This window comes from Arachis hypogaea, chromosome 15, assembly GCF_003086295.3.
Source record: "Arachis hypogaea cultivar Tifrunner chromosome 15, arahy.Tifrunner.gnm2.J5K5, whole genome shotgun sequence".
NCBI classification, from domain to species: domain Eukaryota; kingdom Viridiplantae; phylum Streptophyta; class Magnoliopsida; order Fabales; family Fabaceae; genus Arachis; species Arachis hypogaea.
The window spans coordinates 157260201-157277910 of record NC_092050.1 but is presented as its reverse complement, the minus strand read 5'-3'; the positions used below and the strand labels follow the sequence as shown (position 1 = coordinate 157277910).

Here is a 17710-nt window from a genome sequence, read left to right as displayed (position 1 = left end):
AAAGGAGAGTGAAGTGGAATTAGCAAGATGAATAAAGAATAGCCTGAAGTTGAAAAGAAAAAGGGAGGACGAGGATGCTGCACATGTAATGGAAGTGGAAGAGGGTGAAGAGGAGGTGAACCAAAACATCAAGGCAAGAAAAAAAAGCAAAGAAAAATTGGGGAAGCACAAATCAGGAATAAAGGAACAAGAAATACAAACCAAAGAAGCTGTCATGGAATATTTTATGGCTGAGGAGGCGGGCCTTAACATGCCCCCAACTCAGTCATTAGTGTGATAAGTTGGAATTGTCGCAGGTTGGCAATTCCCGCGACAATTTTGGAGCTTCAGAATTTATGCAAACAGATAAAGCAAGCCATAGTATTTGTAATAGAAACTAGAATAAAAGAAAAAACTGTCATGAAAAATAGGAAAAGGCTACATTTTGATGAAGCTTTTTGTATTGAATCTCAGGAGTTGTCTGGTGGTCTTTGCTTATTTTAGAATGCAATATATAATGTTAATGTTTATTTTTGGTGTGACAATTACATTAAAGCTCGTATTGAAGATAAAAAAAGAAATATATAATATTGTAATTTTATATATGGTAATCCTCTTTTTTAGGAGAAGAAAAGAATTGTGAAAGGATATGATATCAAGTAATAATCATAGAGACATATCCCAACTGTTTATAGGAGATTTTAATGATGTATTAAAACAAGAGGAGAAGGTGGAATTGCACCAAAAACCACAGAATCAGGTAAGGGACTTTAGAAATTTTGTTGATGCTAATCCTCTGATGGATATATAGTTGAAAGGAGGTAGATTTACTTGGTTTAGCAACCCGAGAAATGGAGTGATTACTAGGAAGAGAATAGATAGAGCGTTAGCAAATTGGGATTGGAGAAGTATGTTTCAAAATGCCTCTTTGACAGCCATGCCAGCCATAAGCTCAGTCCATTGTCCAATCATTCTGAATTTAGAGCCGAAAAATGAATCATAGAAGAGCTTCAAGTTTGAATTGTATTGGGTCGATCACGAAGACTGTGAGAAAGTAGTTACCAAAAGCTGGAACAAAGAGGAATCAAATGGAGATAATTGGAGTAAAATGATGGAAAGGATAAAAAACTGTAGAGAAGAACTCAAGACACAAAGCAAGGTGACCTTCAAAAGGGTAGATAGAAAAATTCAAAAAATGAAAGAGGAACTTAAAAGACTGTAAACATCAGAAATTTCAGAAGGACAACAAAAAAGGATTCTAGAGTTAAAAGAAGAGATAGCAACACTATGGAAGTAAGAGGAAAAATACTAGGGCCAGCAAGCTAGAATAAAGTGGCTAAGGTGGGGCGATAAAAATACGACATTCTTTCACACGACTGCTATTCAGAGAAGAGACAGGAACCGTATAGAGAAATTAAAAAATAGTGTAGGACAATGACTGAATGGAAAATGGGAGATAATGAAACATATTGAGAGCCATTTTCAGAGCCTTTTCAATTCAACAAAAAGGCAACATTTAAAAAAAATCATCAATAAGATTCCAAAAATGGTAACTAATGAAATGAATGATGAGCTATTAAAAGAAGTCACAAAGGAGGAGATAAGAATGGATGTCTTTAGCATGGGAGGTCTTAAGGCACCCAAGCTTGATGGTTTGAACGGATTGTTTTATCAGAAATACTGGGAGATCATTAAGAGCAACGTGTGTGCGATAATAAAGGAATTTTTTTAATAGTTGGTACATACCTGAAGAGGCGGCCGAGACAACAGTGGTCTTAATTCCTAGGATTAAGAACCCAGAGAACCTCAACCAGCTGCGATCCATAAGTTATTACAATTTTGTATATAAAATCTTAGCAAAAGTCCTAGTATAGAGAATGAAAAAAATGATGGAAAGAGTTGTATCGCCAACTCAAAGTGCGTTTGTGGAGGTAGATTCATACAAGACAATATCATTATAGTACAGGAGGCTTATTATAGCCTTAACAGAAAAGAAAAAATAGTTCCAAAAATATAGCAATTAAGCTAGGTATGAACAAGGCTTACGATAGGCTTGAATGAGACTTCCTAGAAAAGGTCCTCACAACTTTCGGATTCCAAGCCAGGTGGGTGAAGTTGATGATGGCATGTGTTACAAGTGTTACCTATAGATTCAAAATTAATGGAGAGCTATCAAAGAAAATCAAGCTATATAAGGGACTTTGACAGGGCAATCCCTTATCGCCGTATTTGTTTATAATGGCAGCAGAAGTGTTGACAGTCATAATGAGTGAGGCACAAAGAGAAGGCAGGATTTTAGGATTCAAAATAGCACCAATAACACCTACTATTTCTCATTTACTTTTTGCGGATGACTGCATTATTTTGGCAGAAGCAAATGAGGAAGAGATTTTTTAGATCATTACAGTTTTGAATGAATATATTGAAGCTTCGGGTAAAAAAATCAATATAAACAAATCAGGAGTCAGTTTTGGATATCAAGTACCTATACAGACTATAGTGAACATCGAGAAAAATCTCAGTATGGCGACATGGGACACTCCAGGGAAGTGTTTGGGGCTGCCAGCCAACTGGGGAAGGTCCCAAAATAAAGCTTTAGCATGGATCGAGGAGATCGTAAACAAGCTAGAAGGTTGGAAAGAAAAGCTATTAAGTGAAGCAGGGAAGGAAACTTTAATAAAAACAGTTGTGCAAGCAATACCGTCTTATGCGATGAATGTGATTAGATTTTCAAAAGGCTTTTGTAAAAGACTGAGCTCAAGAGTGGTGAGATTTTGGTAGGCTTCATAAGGAAAAGAGCGAGGCATACACTGGAAGAGCTGAAAATCTATAACAGCAAGTAAAAGGGACGGGGGGCTGGGATTTATAGACGTAGAGATTCAAAACCTAGCTTATTTGGCTAAGCAAGCTTGGAGAATTATAAAAGATCCGAATGCAACATGGGTGCAAATTCTAAAGGCTGTTTATTTTTCGAGAGAGAACTTTTGGGAAGCGAAGGCTTCTAGAAATGCTTTGTAGGTATGGAAGAGTATTTTACAAGGTAGGAAACTGCTCCAAAAATAAAAAAATTGGTGTATAGGAGATGGTACCCAAGTTAGCATACGGAAGGACAATTGTATAGCGGAAAGGAAAAAAGGAACTTAATTTAGGGATAGCAGAGGACAGAAAAGTAAATGAGCTACTCAATAAAAGTGGCGAGTGGGATAGAACCAAAATTTACTCAATGTTTTCAAAAGAGGTAGCAGATAGCATAATGAGAACACCAATAAGTACAAAAAAAGGTGTGACACTCTATATTGGCTTTAGAGAGAAGATGATATTTATATAATAAAAATGGGTTATCAAGCAACAAGATTAGAAGCGCAAAAAAAAAAAAAAAAACTCAAAATGGTCCTTCAACAAGCACAGATAGAAAGGGACTATGGAATATAATGAGATTTGGAATATAAAAGTTTTTCCAAAAATTAGAACGTTCTTATAGAAGGCAGCCCAAGATATCCTGCCTGTAAATGCTAACTTATATAAGAAAATAATTGATAATTAGTCCTATTTGTCAAGTGTGTAACACGGGGATTGAAATTACAGAGTATGTACTGCTTCTCTGCGAATGGCACGAGCCATCTGGTTTGGGGCGAAATGTCAGTGCACACCCACAACAAACTTAGTAAAATCGTTTGGGGTTTGGTTCATGGAATGTATAGAGAAAATAAAAAAACAGAGAGGAGATCATCAAGAGATGAGAATAAGTAGAGTATGTTTTCTAGATTGGGAGGTGTGGAAGACAAGAAATTAGAAAATGTTTCAGCAGCTGAATATTCAACCAGAATGGACAATTAAAAGAGATAAACTGATAGAGAATCTATTTTGAAACACAACAGACCAACAATTTGTAGAAAAGAAGAGCGAGAAAAATAGAAGAACACACCTGATCAGATGGAGCCCTTCACTGAAAGATTGGTTAAAAGCTAATGTGGATGTTGCTTTTAGGACGGATGATGAAAAATGAGCAATATCTGTGATCATTAGGAACAATAATAGAAAGATTGTGTTAGGCTTCTCTGGAAAAATTAGCACACATTCAAGTATAATAGATGAAGTTATAGCTATTAGAAAAGCCCTTATTATTATTATTGATAATTTGGATTGGAGAAAATATTAATTGAATCAGACAGTTTAAAACTAATCCAAACCATAAAATCAAATACTTCTATCGGAAAAACTAAAGCAATACTACAAGATATTAGAGGGCTAATAAAAAGATTACTAAATTGTGGTCTAACTTGGACACCCAAAAAAGAAAACCTGCTTGCTCACACAATTGCTAAAATGGCAGCATTAGATTGCCTTCGTCAGAACTGGAGTATGCAACTACCTCTGGCGATGTGGCATATTATCAACATGGAAGTTCAAAGTTGACAACAACTCTTGAAGAAGGCAAATCAATAAAAAATAGAGAAACATAATAATTTAGAAAATTCAACAACAAAAAATAAAAGTAATTGCTACATGTAGAACAATTTCAGAGACAAACATCAATCAAAATCAATACCAAATTCAGAGGGTTTAAGGAGGAACCAACATAAGCAAACTTGACCTGAGAAATCACATGTCTTCCACGACCTTGTTTAAAGCAATTGGAAATGAAGAAACAGTAAGGGTGGGTTTCCAGCGGCCGCAGCAATTTGCATTGAGACAAGAGATGCAACCAAACTGAAGATGCATGTTGGCTACAAGAGAAAAAGGAGCGAGCTCGGTGCAAGAAACGAGTTCGAGGGCAAATAGGCTGGGAACCTAGAAACGGCTTCATTGAAATTGCAAATTCAAAGGAGAGGAAGCTGAAGCTTTCATGTTTGTGCACCCTCGGCGTCAGAGTTTCATTCAGAGCGCAGGCAGCAAACGAGACCCGACCAAAAGTCACATCCACAATTACAAATCGCTCTGGGTTCTAAATTTGTTCAGTGAGGGGCAGCACCAGAGAGAACACTAGCGTTGCAACAGCCATGAACATACATTACATTGAAGACCTCTTTTTCAGGAGTTTAATGATAAGGGAGTCTAGATTCCGGGGCCGATGAGTTTCGAGTAGAGTTATCGGACTTAGCCTAAAACTAAAAAAAAAAAAAAATGAGATGCTTACACATCGCAAAGCTTGGTTTTGTGGCAATTATGTTTGTCTTGTTAAGAGGTGCACTGAATTTAAATTTTAGTTTTTTTTTTTTTTTTGGTACTTTAAACGGGACATGAAGTCTAAGAAGACTAAGAGGCTACACTGTAACTATGCGGGGTAAAACGATCCCTCTAGTATCATTATCAATAATCATTCTAAGGATACCAAAAGGCAGGTCCACAAAATGATAACTAGGTTCTTTTTCTGTACTTAGCTTAGCTAAACAGTCAGTTGCACGGTTCCCTTCCCTGTATGTATAGCTGAATTTGAGATGCCATTCTCTATTGATAAGGGAATAAATTCTCTTTATTAGACTATTTGGATGATTTTTAATTCAAATTCTAGTTATATCTAAAAAATTGATATATAAAATTTATTGAAAAAGAAAAAAAGTGTGAGTAAGGTACTTGACAAAAAAAAAAAAATGAGATGCTTGCAAGTCTTTTGCTCAGATTATTGAAGCCATAATTGAATAAACTCATTTAACGTCCCCCCCAAAAAAAGAAGAGAAACTCATTTTGTTCATAATAATGACTTGAAATTAGCAATCTAGCATTTTGTTCATTAATTAGATAACCACAATAGCTTTTTCTATTATCTGTAAGGTTAGATATTTAAATCATAATTTTCTTTTTATTTTCAAGAATAGATAGTATCACTAACTACTTTATTAGGTCCTACAAAGATTTAATAGATTTTATTTTATTCTGAGAAAAAATCATATATTATAACGTCTGGACACCAAATTAAGGGGAAAAAAAAAAAGAAAACCATAATGTCTTGATTCGATGAATCTTTTTATTCCGCATCAATATGGTTTGGGAATATATTATATACATATAGATCTAGATATTTACTATTTGCAAACAAATTAGATTAGACTGTTAAAGTGTTACCCTTATTTACTCATGTATTATTTGTTAAGTTCTTTCTTTATCTGTTCATTGCAAATATACTCAAATTTTTTTTTATCAAAAATAGGAAAATTTGAATCTACAACCTCTAAATGAATATGAAAAAATTAAAAAATTATGTCATTTAAATTATAATTTATTGACCAAATATACTCAATTTATTTTCTTAATTTTAAATTTTTTAGATGTGAGTAAAATATGCTTCTCTTTTTTTTTTTTTTGAGATGGTTTAATTACACTCTCTTCTCTCATATTTTTAATTGAAAAATTTTATATGAAATCATGAAATATATATTTATACATATTTTACATTTACTTTTAGTAATCATATTATGTATGTACAAAAAATTAATCACTCCATATAAAATATATATTAAAATATAAAATATATATTAAAAAATAAATTAAATAATATATATATATATATATTACACAAAAGACATAATGACTAACTTTATTTTAATATGTAAATAATATTTTTTATTTTTAGTAAAATAATTAATCACCAAAATTATCAAACATTTTATAACAAAATTTCATGAACATAAAAGATTAACTGTGACTGTGTTTTTTTTTTACTTTTATTCGTATTTTAACTACAAATATAAATATAATTTGTTTATATTAGTTATAAAATTTGATTAGGATCATTGTTCGATGCAAGTGATTTATTGTTAATATTCATCTAGCATGATATTCACTAAAAAAAATCCAAACAGAGTTTCTTTTAACTCTTTTTTCAAAAAAAGAATGATATGACAGAAAAAAAAAATAATTTAGAAATTGTATAAAATATTATATAAAATGACAAAAATAATCATATGATTCTAAATTTTTTACATCAAATACAAATTAATTTAATAGAAAACGAGAGTACGTAGGAGTACATATAAAACTTGAAAAAACGTTTGAAGAGACAAAAATTTTTAATAAAAAAATATATAATAGTATTTATATTAAAATAAAAATTATAAATATATTTATTTTATTTTTAAATTTATTATTAATATGTAAGAATACATATGGTTAAGATTAATAAAAAAATAGATCTGAGTTTGATTAATAAAAAATTTTGTTTAGGTTAATATGCCAAATTAATTTTAAATAAAAAATCAATTTTAAAAAAGAATCCGTTTTTACATAAAAAAAAAATTATTTTTTGCACATAAAAATCTATTTTTATTTAGAAAACTAATTTTTTTTAATCTAAAGACTGATTTTTTTTTAAATTATATAAAACCAATCATAATTTATAAAGTATTTTTTAGCATTTTAAAAGATCAATTTTACTTTTAATAATATTTATTTTTCAAAAGTTTCAAGACTAATTATAGAAAAAAATAAGAAGGGATAATAGTGGAATAATAAAAAATATCTATGGATAAAAAGGGAAACAAAATTTATAAAAAAAATTCGTGTCCACTCTTCCAAATTCCGTGTCTATCATTGTCCTTCGTAAAAGAGTGGACACAAAAATATAAAAAACTGTCTCGAAGACAATGTGTTTCGTGTCCATGTATCTGCTTTCAAACACATTTTAAACATGTACTGTCAATGTCTCTGTGTCCTGCCTCTAAAAACAAACACTACCTAAGAGACAGAGAAGGATTCATGGCTCTTCAACCTCCACCTCCACCTTCACCACCACCACACCGGGGCGCCATAAAGGTTGAGTGGCATGCGACATACAGAGAAGACGCTGTCCACCAGATTGCATCTTTGCTCGCTATTTCCTCAATGATCCTGACTATAAGTAATAAAACGATCTTTTTATATGATTATATGGAAGGGTTTTTTTGGTGAATTTTTAAGAAAAAATCTTTTTTTAAGTTGTTTTTAGGAGATCTTATAAAAAAGTAAAAGTAATTTTATGTTTGGGTATTTCATGCAAAAAAAATCTTTTTATCTATCAATTATATTTGGGTATAATAATATAAAAATATTTTTTTGTTTATTTATTATATAAAAAATATTTTTTTAGAAAAGAAGATCTTTTAAAAAAAAGATGTAAATTACAGTTTTCTCAAAAAAAGATGTTTTTTTTTAATTTTTATAGTGCTTTTACTTTTAATACTAGAAATTTGCCAACACGCTAAAAAATAAAAAATATATTTTTTTAATGAAAAATATATTTTTTTATCAAGATAATGACGCACAAACAAGCACTAAGGACTTGTTTAGGTGAGCTTCTAAAAAAAGATCTTTTTTGAATTATCTTTTTTTTAAAAGATCTTATGAAAAAGTAAAAGTAATTTTATGTTTGGATATCTTATACAAAAAGATCTTTTTATCTATCAATTATATTTGGGTATAACAATATAAAAGTACTTTTTTGTTTATTTATTACATAAAAACATCTTTTTTTAAGGAAAAAAGATCTTTTAAAGAAAGATGTAAATTACAACTTCTCAAAAAAGATCTTTTTTTTCTACTATTTTTACTTTTACTTCTAAAAATTTGCCAAACACGCTAAAAAATAAAAAAGATATTTTTTCATTGAAAAAATTTTTTTTTTATCAAAATAATGGGTCCAAACAAACACTAAATATAATTCATTCACAAATAAAATGATATTTTTATATGAGTTATCCAAATATAAAATTATTTTTATTTTTCTATAAAATTCCATAAAAAAGATAACTTAAAAAAAATATTTTCTTAAATACTCACTCAAACAAATTCTTAAATCATATTTTAAAAATTAAATCTAACATTCTGTCGATTATTTTCTAATATATAATAATACTAGTTAAAAATCCGAGGTTTGTTCAGTAACTAGCAAAAGGAAACCCAAGTGTTTGGCGTCTCTTCTGAGGTCTGAAACATGGGCGAGACTGGTCGATGGGCAGACATCCATCCAGATATGTTGAAGGAAATCAAGAAGCGGTTCCATTCATTCAAGGATCACATCCCACTTGGATTGGTTTGCAAAGAATGGAACCTCAAACTTGAAAGCAACGAAATTCCGTGGTTGATGCTACCTGAAGAAACTTTGAAGGCTAGTTTTGATGAAGAGGAGGAGGAGATCTACAGTCTCATGCATTTACCTGATGGCTGATCACCCTAACAATATCCCAAGGTAAGATGCAAATGCTAAATCCATTTTCAAAGATGCATTTTGATCTTCCTCCACTGTCAACTTTTCCCAATATAATTGAGTATAGTCGTGAATACGATGAATATATTATGTGGGATTTTAAGGACAAAATCTCTCGCCTAGAACGCGATCGTATGCACAGGGTCCAAATTTGGAAGGTTGTCATAAATTCAGCTCCTAACAATGATAACAAAGATTTTATGGCGGTGGCTATATATGGACAGCTCAATAGATTAGCCTTTTACAAACCTAACAATAAGAGATGGTCATGGTCAGGCTTGACAACAGACACAAGTTTCGAAGATGCCATATTTTTTAAAGAGAAAATATATGCAGTAGACTATGATGGCCAGCTACACAAATTTGACACCAACACAGAATCAGGGACTGTTGTGGGAGGAATCCATGCCCCACCTCCAATTGGGTATACCACAAGCCCTTATAAGCTGAAATATGTAATTGGATGTGCCAATGGAAACCTATTGATGTTGGTAAGACATTATGCTTCTTTGAGGGGAACAGAGAAGGAACATAAGGAACTTGAGACCATGAAATTTGAGATCTATGAATTGAGAAAAGGTTCCAAAAAATGGTCAAGATTACATAGTTTAGGAAATTATGTAGTCTTCATCGGATTCAATTCCAGTGTTCAGATGTTACCTACCAATTTTCTAGGCAAAGGAAATCAAATTTACTACACGGATAACTTAATAGAGCTTAAATCATCAGACTTTGCTTCTACACGTGATATGGGCATCTTCGACTTGAAGGATACAAGTTTCCGAAGAATATTACGGGATGTCAAATTTTTCTGTCCTCCTGTTTGGTGTTTTTACTGTCTCTCTTCTCTGATGTAGTTATTCTTGTGAATTAATGTTTTTCGCTAGTTTTATTTAATTGATTAAGTGGTTATAAACTTATAATAACTTTGTGTTCTTATACTTTTACGTGTTAAAATATGTGATGTGATGGATAAATGTTATTATTGTTCAATGATTTGCTACAGTAAAACAGGGTTCTATAAAAAAATTTTTACATATTTTGATTCATCCTCGTAATAAAAAAATTTTACAAGGGTAATAGTCATTAAAAAAAAAGTTAAGATCCACTAACAATTTTATGCATATAGAAATTGGTCAATGTTAGTTTAAAAATTAAATTATATGGCTATTTTAGGTTGTGATTGTTATAATAAACTTTTACTTTGGATAATTCAAGGACTAATGTTTAAGAACAAAATAACGTATATGTAATTAACAAAAAAAACCCTTAATTTGTTAGTAGCTATGATGCATTGATATGGACGTGGAACACAACACGACACGGGACACGCCGACACGTAAATTTTAAAATCTTACATGACATGGGGACACGCATATATATAAAATATAAATTATTTTTTAGATAAATTGTAATGATATTTTGATATTTTATTGATATTAAAATATAAATTAAAATTTTTAATTATTTTTAATGTCTTATTTTAATAATATCAAGTATTTAAAATATTTTTGTTTTAATAAATAATAATATATACTATATCTAAATTTATTTTAAGAATATATGTTAATAATAAGACTAGACACGTGGACACGTGATAGTATTTAGGTGTGTTCAGGCATGTCCGAAAAAGAATTTTTTATTTTTTATTAAGACACGGTTGGATACAGCAGACATATGTGTCGGACGAGCATCGATGAGTGTCGTGTCTAAAATGTATCCGACACACGAACACGATAACTTAGCGAAGTGTCCATATTTCATAGGTTAGCAGGTGAATTACATAAACTAAATGACAATATTGTGCCTAACTATTAGTATTACATATTTTTAATCTATTTACATTTTTTGTTATTAATATATAAAGATTTATTTTTTTTACCAGTTCCTTACATTTAAAACGAGTAAAATCGGAAAAAATATATATATTTTTTGGAATTAAATTTTGATACAGCTGATGATGTAAATAAGTTTTATATACGTGTTTAATTACATATTATTACATTGATAAAAATAATTATTTTTGGATCTATTATATATATAAAACATAGATATAATTCTAACTGTATAAAAAGTTATAGGATAAAGTATTTTTTATTTTCTTTAAAAAGATGCTTAATGTTTAAGTTTATTTAATTTTATTTTTAATATTTTTTATTTGTATTAAAATTATCTGTAATCGTTAATTCTATCTAAAACGTTAAAGATAAAAGTAAAAACATACAAGAATAGCTTTGACATAAATTTAAAAAAAAAAAATACTTAAGATAAAATTAAATAAAATTAAATGCTAAGATTATTTAAAAAAAACATTAAAAATGAACTTATAAAAAAAATTATTTTACCCAAAGTTTTAAGTTGTAAATGGATTAAAATTAAAATTAAACTCCAAATTTTGTTCCGGTTAACAACAAATTTCCTTGCCAAATAGAAAAAAATGAGGAATTTTTACATTGGGCCAGGTCCATTAAGTCAAGCCCACTGTGACGCAACTCTACCTTGTGGAGTTCATCATCACCTTCTTCTTCTTCTTCGTCATTCAGTAACAGAATACCTAATTAGTTGCAGTCGAAGGCATCATTTTTCTTCACGGTAACTGTCTATTCATCTATTTTCCAAGTTTTTTTGCTCTTACTTTCGTTTCTTAACCATCAGAAAAGCAATCAATTCATTGATTAGGTAGGTACTTTCGCAATATTTTCTGTTCTGTTAATTGTGGGCAGCAAAAAAAAAAGCTCTCGAATTTAATTTGTATAACCATTTGGAAGCTCTGGTTAACTCTAATTTATATTCTAAGTTCGAGTGTTTTTCAGGGTTTTAATTTGACTTCAATTTTTTTCCCAAAAAATAAAAAAAATTGTTTTGTTCTTCGATTTTTTTTTCTCCCCCGAGAGAAGGAACCCATTTTGAAAAATTGAAAATTTGACCTGAGGAGTGCTAAGGGCCAGGTTTTGTGATTTGTAGCCATCAATTATTCATCATTAATATTTTCAATTGTGTGAGATTACATTTAATGGGATGACACACCTTTTAATAAAAGTATTGGCCCTACTTTCTTTTTCTTCTTCTTCTTTTCAGTTAAAATGAGTGTTCCATTCAAAAGGGTAAGAAATCAATTCTTACAGAAGAAAAAGAGTTTGTTGATCTTTGGCTTCTTAATTACAGTAAAATCAATCATACGTAGGATTCTGTTCTCTAAGAATTGTTATTGCAAATTTGCACTGTAGAATGATGACTCTTTTGCAGGCAATATACTAACTTTGAATGAACCGCATTCAAGTTGATTCTATCAAAGAATTTGTTAAATGTCAACCTTCAAGTTTTTGTTAAGACCTGTTGAATGAAGTGTTACATTTATATTGTATTGTTTATTTGCAGAGTGAAGGACATTTGATGCTTTGGAGTTTTAGTTGATCAGAAGTTGTTTCACTTGCACACTTTTGCAATCATGGTATGGTTTAACCCTGAAATCTTAACTATCTCATGTATGTTTCCTTGTTATTCTATTTAATTTTGTTTACCTGGAGGGTTTTGTAATGCTGGTTTACATGTTCCATATTGTTCTTTGCTTTTTGATATGATTATCCTTATCTAGGAAGCATTATGTTGATATGTTTTGTATGTCAAAATGGAAATTCTATCAGATGTATATAAGAAGAAATTCTTTTAAACCAAAAATTGTATTACACAGAGGAACGACCGTACCTCCGATTTTAAATGCCACAGGAAAAGAGCACATCTCATCTCATAAATACACTTTTGGACTAAATTCAAGTTTTGGAGTTCTTAGAGTTTACTTAACTAATACGATAGAAACTAAAATTTTTCGGATAATTTTTTTATTTTATTTTTAAGTGATTGTATTCTGCACTTATTTTATGTATTGCTGATTGCAGGATGCAAATGGTTCCATTGATGATAAGTGTGAAAGTAGATTCTATATTGGTAACCTTGATCTAAGAATTACAGAGTGAGACTTATAATAACTCCTAGAAAGTTTTAAGTTTATGAGCGCCAAACACAGAGTTGTGGCTCAGAAAGTAGGTCCACGAGTTTTGGTTTCATGCTCTCGGAGACAACACGTTAAGGATGAATCTTCAAGAATGTATGGACCAATAAAAGAGTTGGTGACAGAAGAGAATCCTCCAATTTATAAAGAAATGAAAATGCCGAACTTGGTTAAACTGGTGTATACCACAAAGCTAGATTACGATGTCTCCTCTCCACTAAAACACTTCAGGCTATGAAACATCAAAAGTTAAAGATACTCCTGAATGAAACTATATTAATTACAAACTTTCTTGAGGGGTGTTAGAGTGAGAGATTCAACATTTACACGGTTTTAAAAACTCTCATGTCTTATTTCTAAATAAAAGTCCCTTCAAAATTCATTCGGTGTATGTTAAATTAGATGATATGAGGAGTTATTTATGGAATATCGAATAAGAATCCTAAAATTAATTGTAGTATAATTTGGACTCTAAAGATGGCGTGGCATCTAATATAAGTGTGGTTTGTACCATTATAAATCCCATCAACCCAGATATTAAGAATTTATTTGAGTGCTATTAAACTATTAGAAAAATATATTTTTTTTAATATATATATATATATTTATTTTTAATGTGTTTGATAAAATATTAGTAGTAAAATTAAAAATATCAAAAAATAAAAAATATATCTTTTTCTAGAAGTTATAATTTATATTTTTTAAATATTTTTTATTTAAAAAAATGTTTTTAATATAAAAAATATTCTGAGCTAATTTCTTGCTTTCTTGTTGCTGAATGCAACAATGAGTTTCTCTTAAGAAATCATGAAGCGCGCCCAGCTGGCGCCGCCCCATTTTTTGAAGTAAATGCGGCAAATTATAACCCCAGAAGAGGTAAATAGCAAGATTTTGATAACAAAAAAAAATTATGGAAGGAAAAGAAATTATGTTCATAAGAAAGGATCTTACCAGAAGTGGGATAAAGAAAGAAACAATGGGCAAAGTAAATCAATTGAGGATAAATGCTTCTGTTGTGGTGGAAAGGGCCATTGGTCACGTACCTGTCGTACCCAAGGCACATTGTTGATCTTTATTAAGCATCCTTGAAAAAGGATGACAAAGAAAAAGAAACAAATTTTGTTTCAAATAATGAAAATTCCACCACTCATTATGATGTATCTAATTTCTTTAAGGATTCTGAAGGAGATATTGGCTATTTGATCAATGATGGAATAATTTAATATGTGTTTGTTAAGGATTCATGTGAATAATTTTTACTATGTATGTACTTTTGCTCATTTTATTATTATTATTATTTGTTTTTGAAGAAAAATAGCAAGGACATATTCTGAAGATATTTGCCTTGCGGATAGTGCAAGTTCGTACACTATTCTTAAAAGTGATATATATTTTACCCATCTTGTGCCAAAAGAAGAGTATGTTAATACTATTATTGGCTCAGGCAATGTGATAGAAGGTTCCGGAAGAGCTATAATTTTGTTTCTTGGAGGAACAAGATTTATAATAAATAATGCACTATTATGTATTATCTACCAAGTCTCTGAGGAACTTGTTGAGTTTCAAAGATATTCGCCGAAATGGATATCATATTGAAACGATGAATGAGGAAAATCATGAGTATTTATGTATCACAACTCATGATTCAAATAAGAAAGTTATATTAGAAAAATTACCCTCACTTTCATCTGGATTGTATTATACCAAGATTAGTGCAATTGAATCACATGTCATTGTAAACCAGAAGTTTACTAGTCCAAATGAATTCATAATTTGGCATGATAGATTGGGTCATCCGGAAACAACCATGATGAGGAGAATTATTGAAAACTCTCATGGACATTCACTAAAGAACCAGAAGATTATTAAATCTAGTGAATTTTGTTGTGCTGCATGTTCTCAAGGGAAGTTAATTTTAAAGCCATCACCAGTAAAGATTGGATTTGAGTCCCCTGAATTCCTAGAAATGATTCAAGGTGATATATGTGGACCTATTCATCCACCATGTAGATCTTTTAGATATTTTATGGTCCTGATAGACGCATCTTCGAGATGGTCATATGTGTGCTTATTGTCTTCTCGCAACCTGGCGTTTGCAAGATTACTGGCTCAAATTATTAGATTAAAAGCACAATTTCCAGAAAATCCAATCAAAGCAATTCGTCTTGATAATGCTGGTGAATTTACTTCCCAAGCATTTGATGCTTATTGTATGGCTAATGGAATAAGTGTTGAACATCCAGTAGCTTATGTTCACACACAAAATGGGTTAGCAGAATCACTTATTAAACGCCTCCAATTGATTGCTAGACCCTTACTTATGAGAACAAATCTCCCAACTTCGGTTTGGGGGCATGCTATTTTACATGCCGCAACACTTATTCGTTTGAGGCCAACGAGTTACCATCGGTTCTCTCCTATGCAATTAGCTTTTGGCCAGCAGCCAAATGTCTCCCATTTAAGAATATTTGGGTGTGCGATATATGTTCCCATTGCACCACCTAATCGTACCAAAATGGGACCCCAAAGAAAATTGGAGATATATGTTGGATATGATTCTCCCTCTATAGTGAGGTATCTTGAGATACAAACTGGAGATGTATTTAAAGCCCGGTTTGCGGATTGTCATTTTGATGAATCAAAATTTCCAACATTAGGGGGAGAGAATTACCTTCCTGAAAAGGAACTTAATTGGAATGCATCATCGTTGATGCATTTAGATCCTCGATCAGGGCAATGTGAACTAGAAGTTCAAAAGATTATACATTTGCAAAGAATAGCAAATGAATTGTCTGATGCATTTTTCGATACAAAGAGGATAACCAAATCTTATATACCAGAGGAAAATGCCCCAATTCGAATTGATGTCCTAGTAGGACAAGTAGCCACTGAAGCAAATTCACGCCAGAAGCGTGGCAGGGCGAAAAATGCCCCAATTCGAATTGATGTCCCAGTAGGACAAATAGCCACTGAAGCAAATACACGCCAGAAGCGTGGCAGGCCTGTCGGTTCCAAAGATAAAAATCCTCGAAAGAGAAAAGAGGTAAATATTATTCCTATTGAAAAAGACATAGTAAAGACACCTGCAGTTGTCCAAAATTTTGATAAACGCCAGAAGACGTTCAGGTACCTGAAAATTGTGAAAATGACGAGATCTCGATAAATTATGTCTTTACAGGAAAGAAATGGGACCGAAATAAGACAATTGTCAATGAAATATTTGCATATAATGTGGCATTGAATATCATGCATGAAAGTAAGGATCTTGAGCCAAGATCAGTCGAAGAATGTCGACAAAGGAATGATTGGCCAAAATGGGAAGAAGCCATGAAGGCTGAATTAGACTCACTTGCAAAATATGAAGTCTTCGGACCTGTAGTCCGTACACCAGAAGATGTAAAACCTGTTGGATACCGGTAGGTATTTGTGAGAAAACGAAATGAGAAAAATGAAGTTGTGCGCTATAAAGCCCGACTTGTGGCACAAGGTTTTTCACAAAGGCCCGGTATAGATTATGAAGAAACGTATTCCCCTGTAGTGGATGCGATAACATTGCGTTATTTGGTCAGTTTATGTGCATATCATAAACTGCATATGCATTTAATGGATGTGGTAACAGCCTATTTATACGGCTCATTAGATCGGGATATTTATATGAAAGTCCCTGAAGGACTAAAGATATCTAAACCATCCAATGAATATTCGCAAGGGTTATACTCAGTTAAATTGCAAAGATCTTTATATGGTCTAAAGCAATCTGGACGAATGTGGTATAATCGTCTTACTGAGTATTTGGCCAAAAATAGATTCAAAAATGATGATATTTGTCCATGTGTTTTCATAAAGAAATTCGCATCTGGATTCATTATAATTGCTATGTATGTTGATGATTTAAATATCATTGGGACTCCTGAAGAGATTCCAACAATTATAAAAACTCTGAAAGAAGAGTTTGAGATGAAAGATCTTGGAAGGACTAAATTTTGTCTCGGCCTGCAGATCGAGTATGCAAAAAATGGGATCTTTATTCATCAAGTGACATACACAGAGAAGATCTTGAAAAGATTTTATATGGATAAGTCACATCCATTAAGTACCCCAATGATCGTAAGATCTTTGGATGTGGAGAATGATCAATTCCGTCCTAAAGAAGAGAATGAAGATATCCTTGGTCCTGAAGTACCATATCTTAGTGCCATTTGAGCGCTAATGTATCTTGCTAATAATACACGACCCGATATATCATTTGCTGTGAACTTACTAGCAAGGTATAGTTCCTCTCCAACCAGAAGACATTGGAGTGGAATCAAACAAATCTTTCGATATCTTCATGGAACGGTTGATATGGGATTGTTCTATCCTTATGGATCCAAGTCACAACTAATTGGCTATGCAGATGCTGGATACTTGTCTGATCCACATAAAGGGAGATCTCAAACAGGATACCTATTCACATATGGTGGTACAGCTATATCATGGAGGTCCACGAAACAGACGATAGCAGCAACCTCCTCTAATCATGCTGAAATACTAGCGATACATGA

At 31.6% G+C, this 17710-nt stretch overlaps 1 protein-coding gene and 1 long non-coding RNA gene across 2 annotated transcripts; both read left to right on the top strand.

Annotated features, from left to right (window-relative positions):
• Positions 1-9144: 9144 nt before the first annotated feature.
• On the top strand, positions 9145-10014 carry LOC112749414 (putative F-box/kelch-repeat protein At5g24040). Its single transcript, XM_025797665.2, has one exon. It carries the CDS (start codon positions 9145-9147, stop codon positions 10012-10014), a length of 870 nt encoding a protein of 289 aa, XP_025653450.1.
• Positions 10015-11612: 1598 nt separating this feature from the next.
• Positions 11613-13548, top strand: LOC112751726 (uncharacterized). Its single transcript, XR_003176476.2, has 3 exons — positions 11613-11749; positions 12536-12608; positions 13054-13548. It is a non-coding gene; the product is annotated as an uncharacterized lncRNA (long non-coding RNA).
• The last annotated feature ends 4162 nt before the right edge of the window (positions 13549-17710 follow it).

Bases quoted from the DNA above. Each gene is read 5' to 3' on its own strand.
- LOC112749414 (XM_025797665.2), top strand. From the start codon at position 9,145: ATGCAAATGCTAAATCCATTTTCAAAGATGCATTTTGATCTTCCTCCA.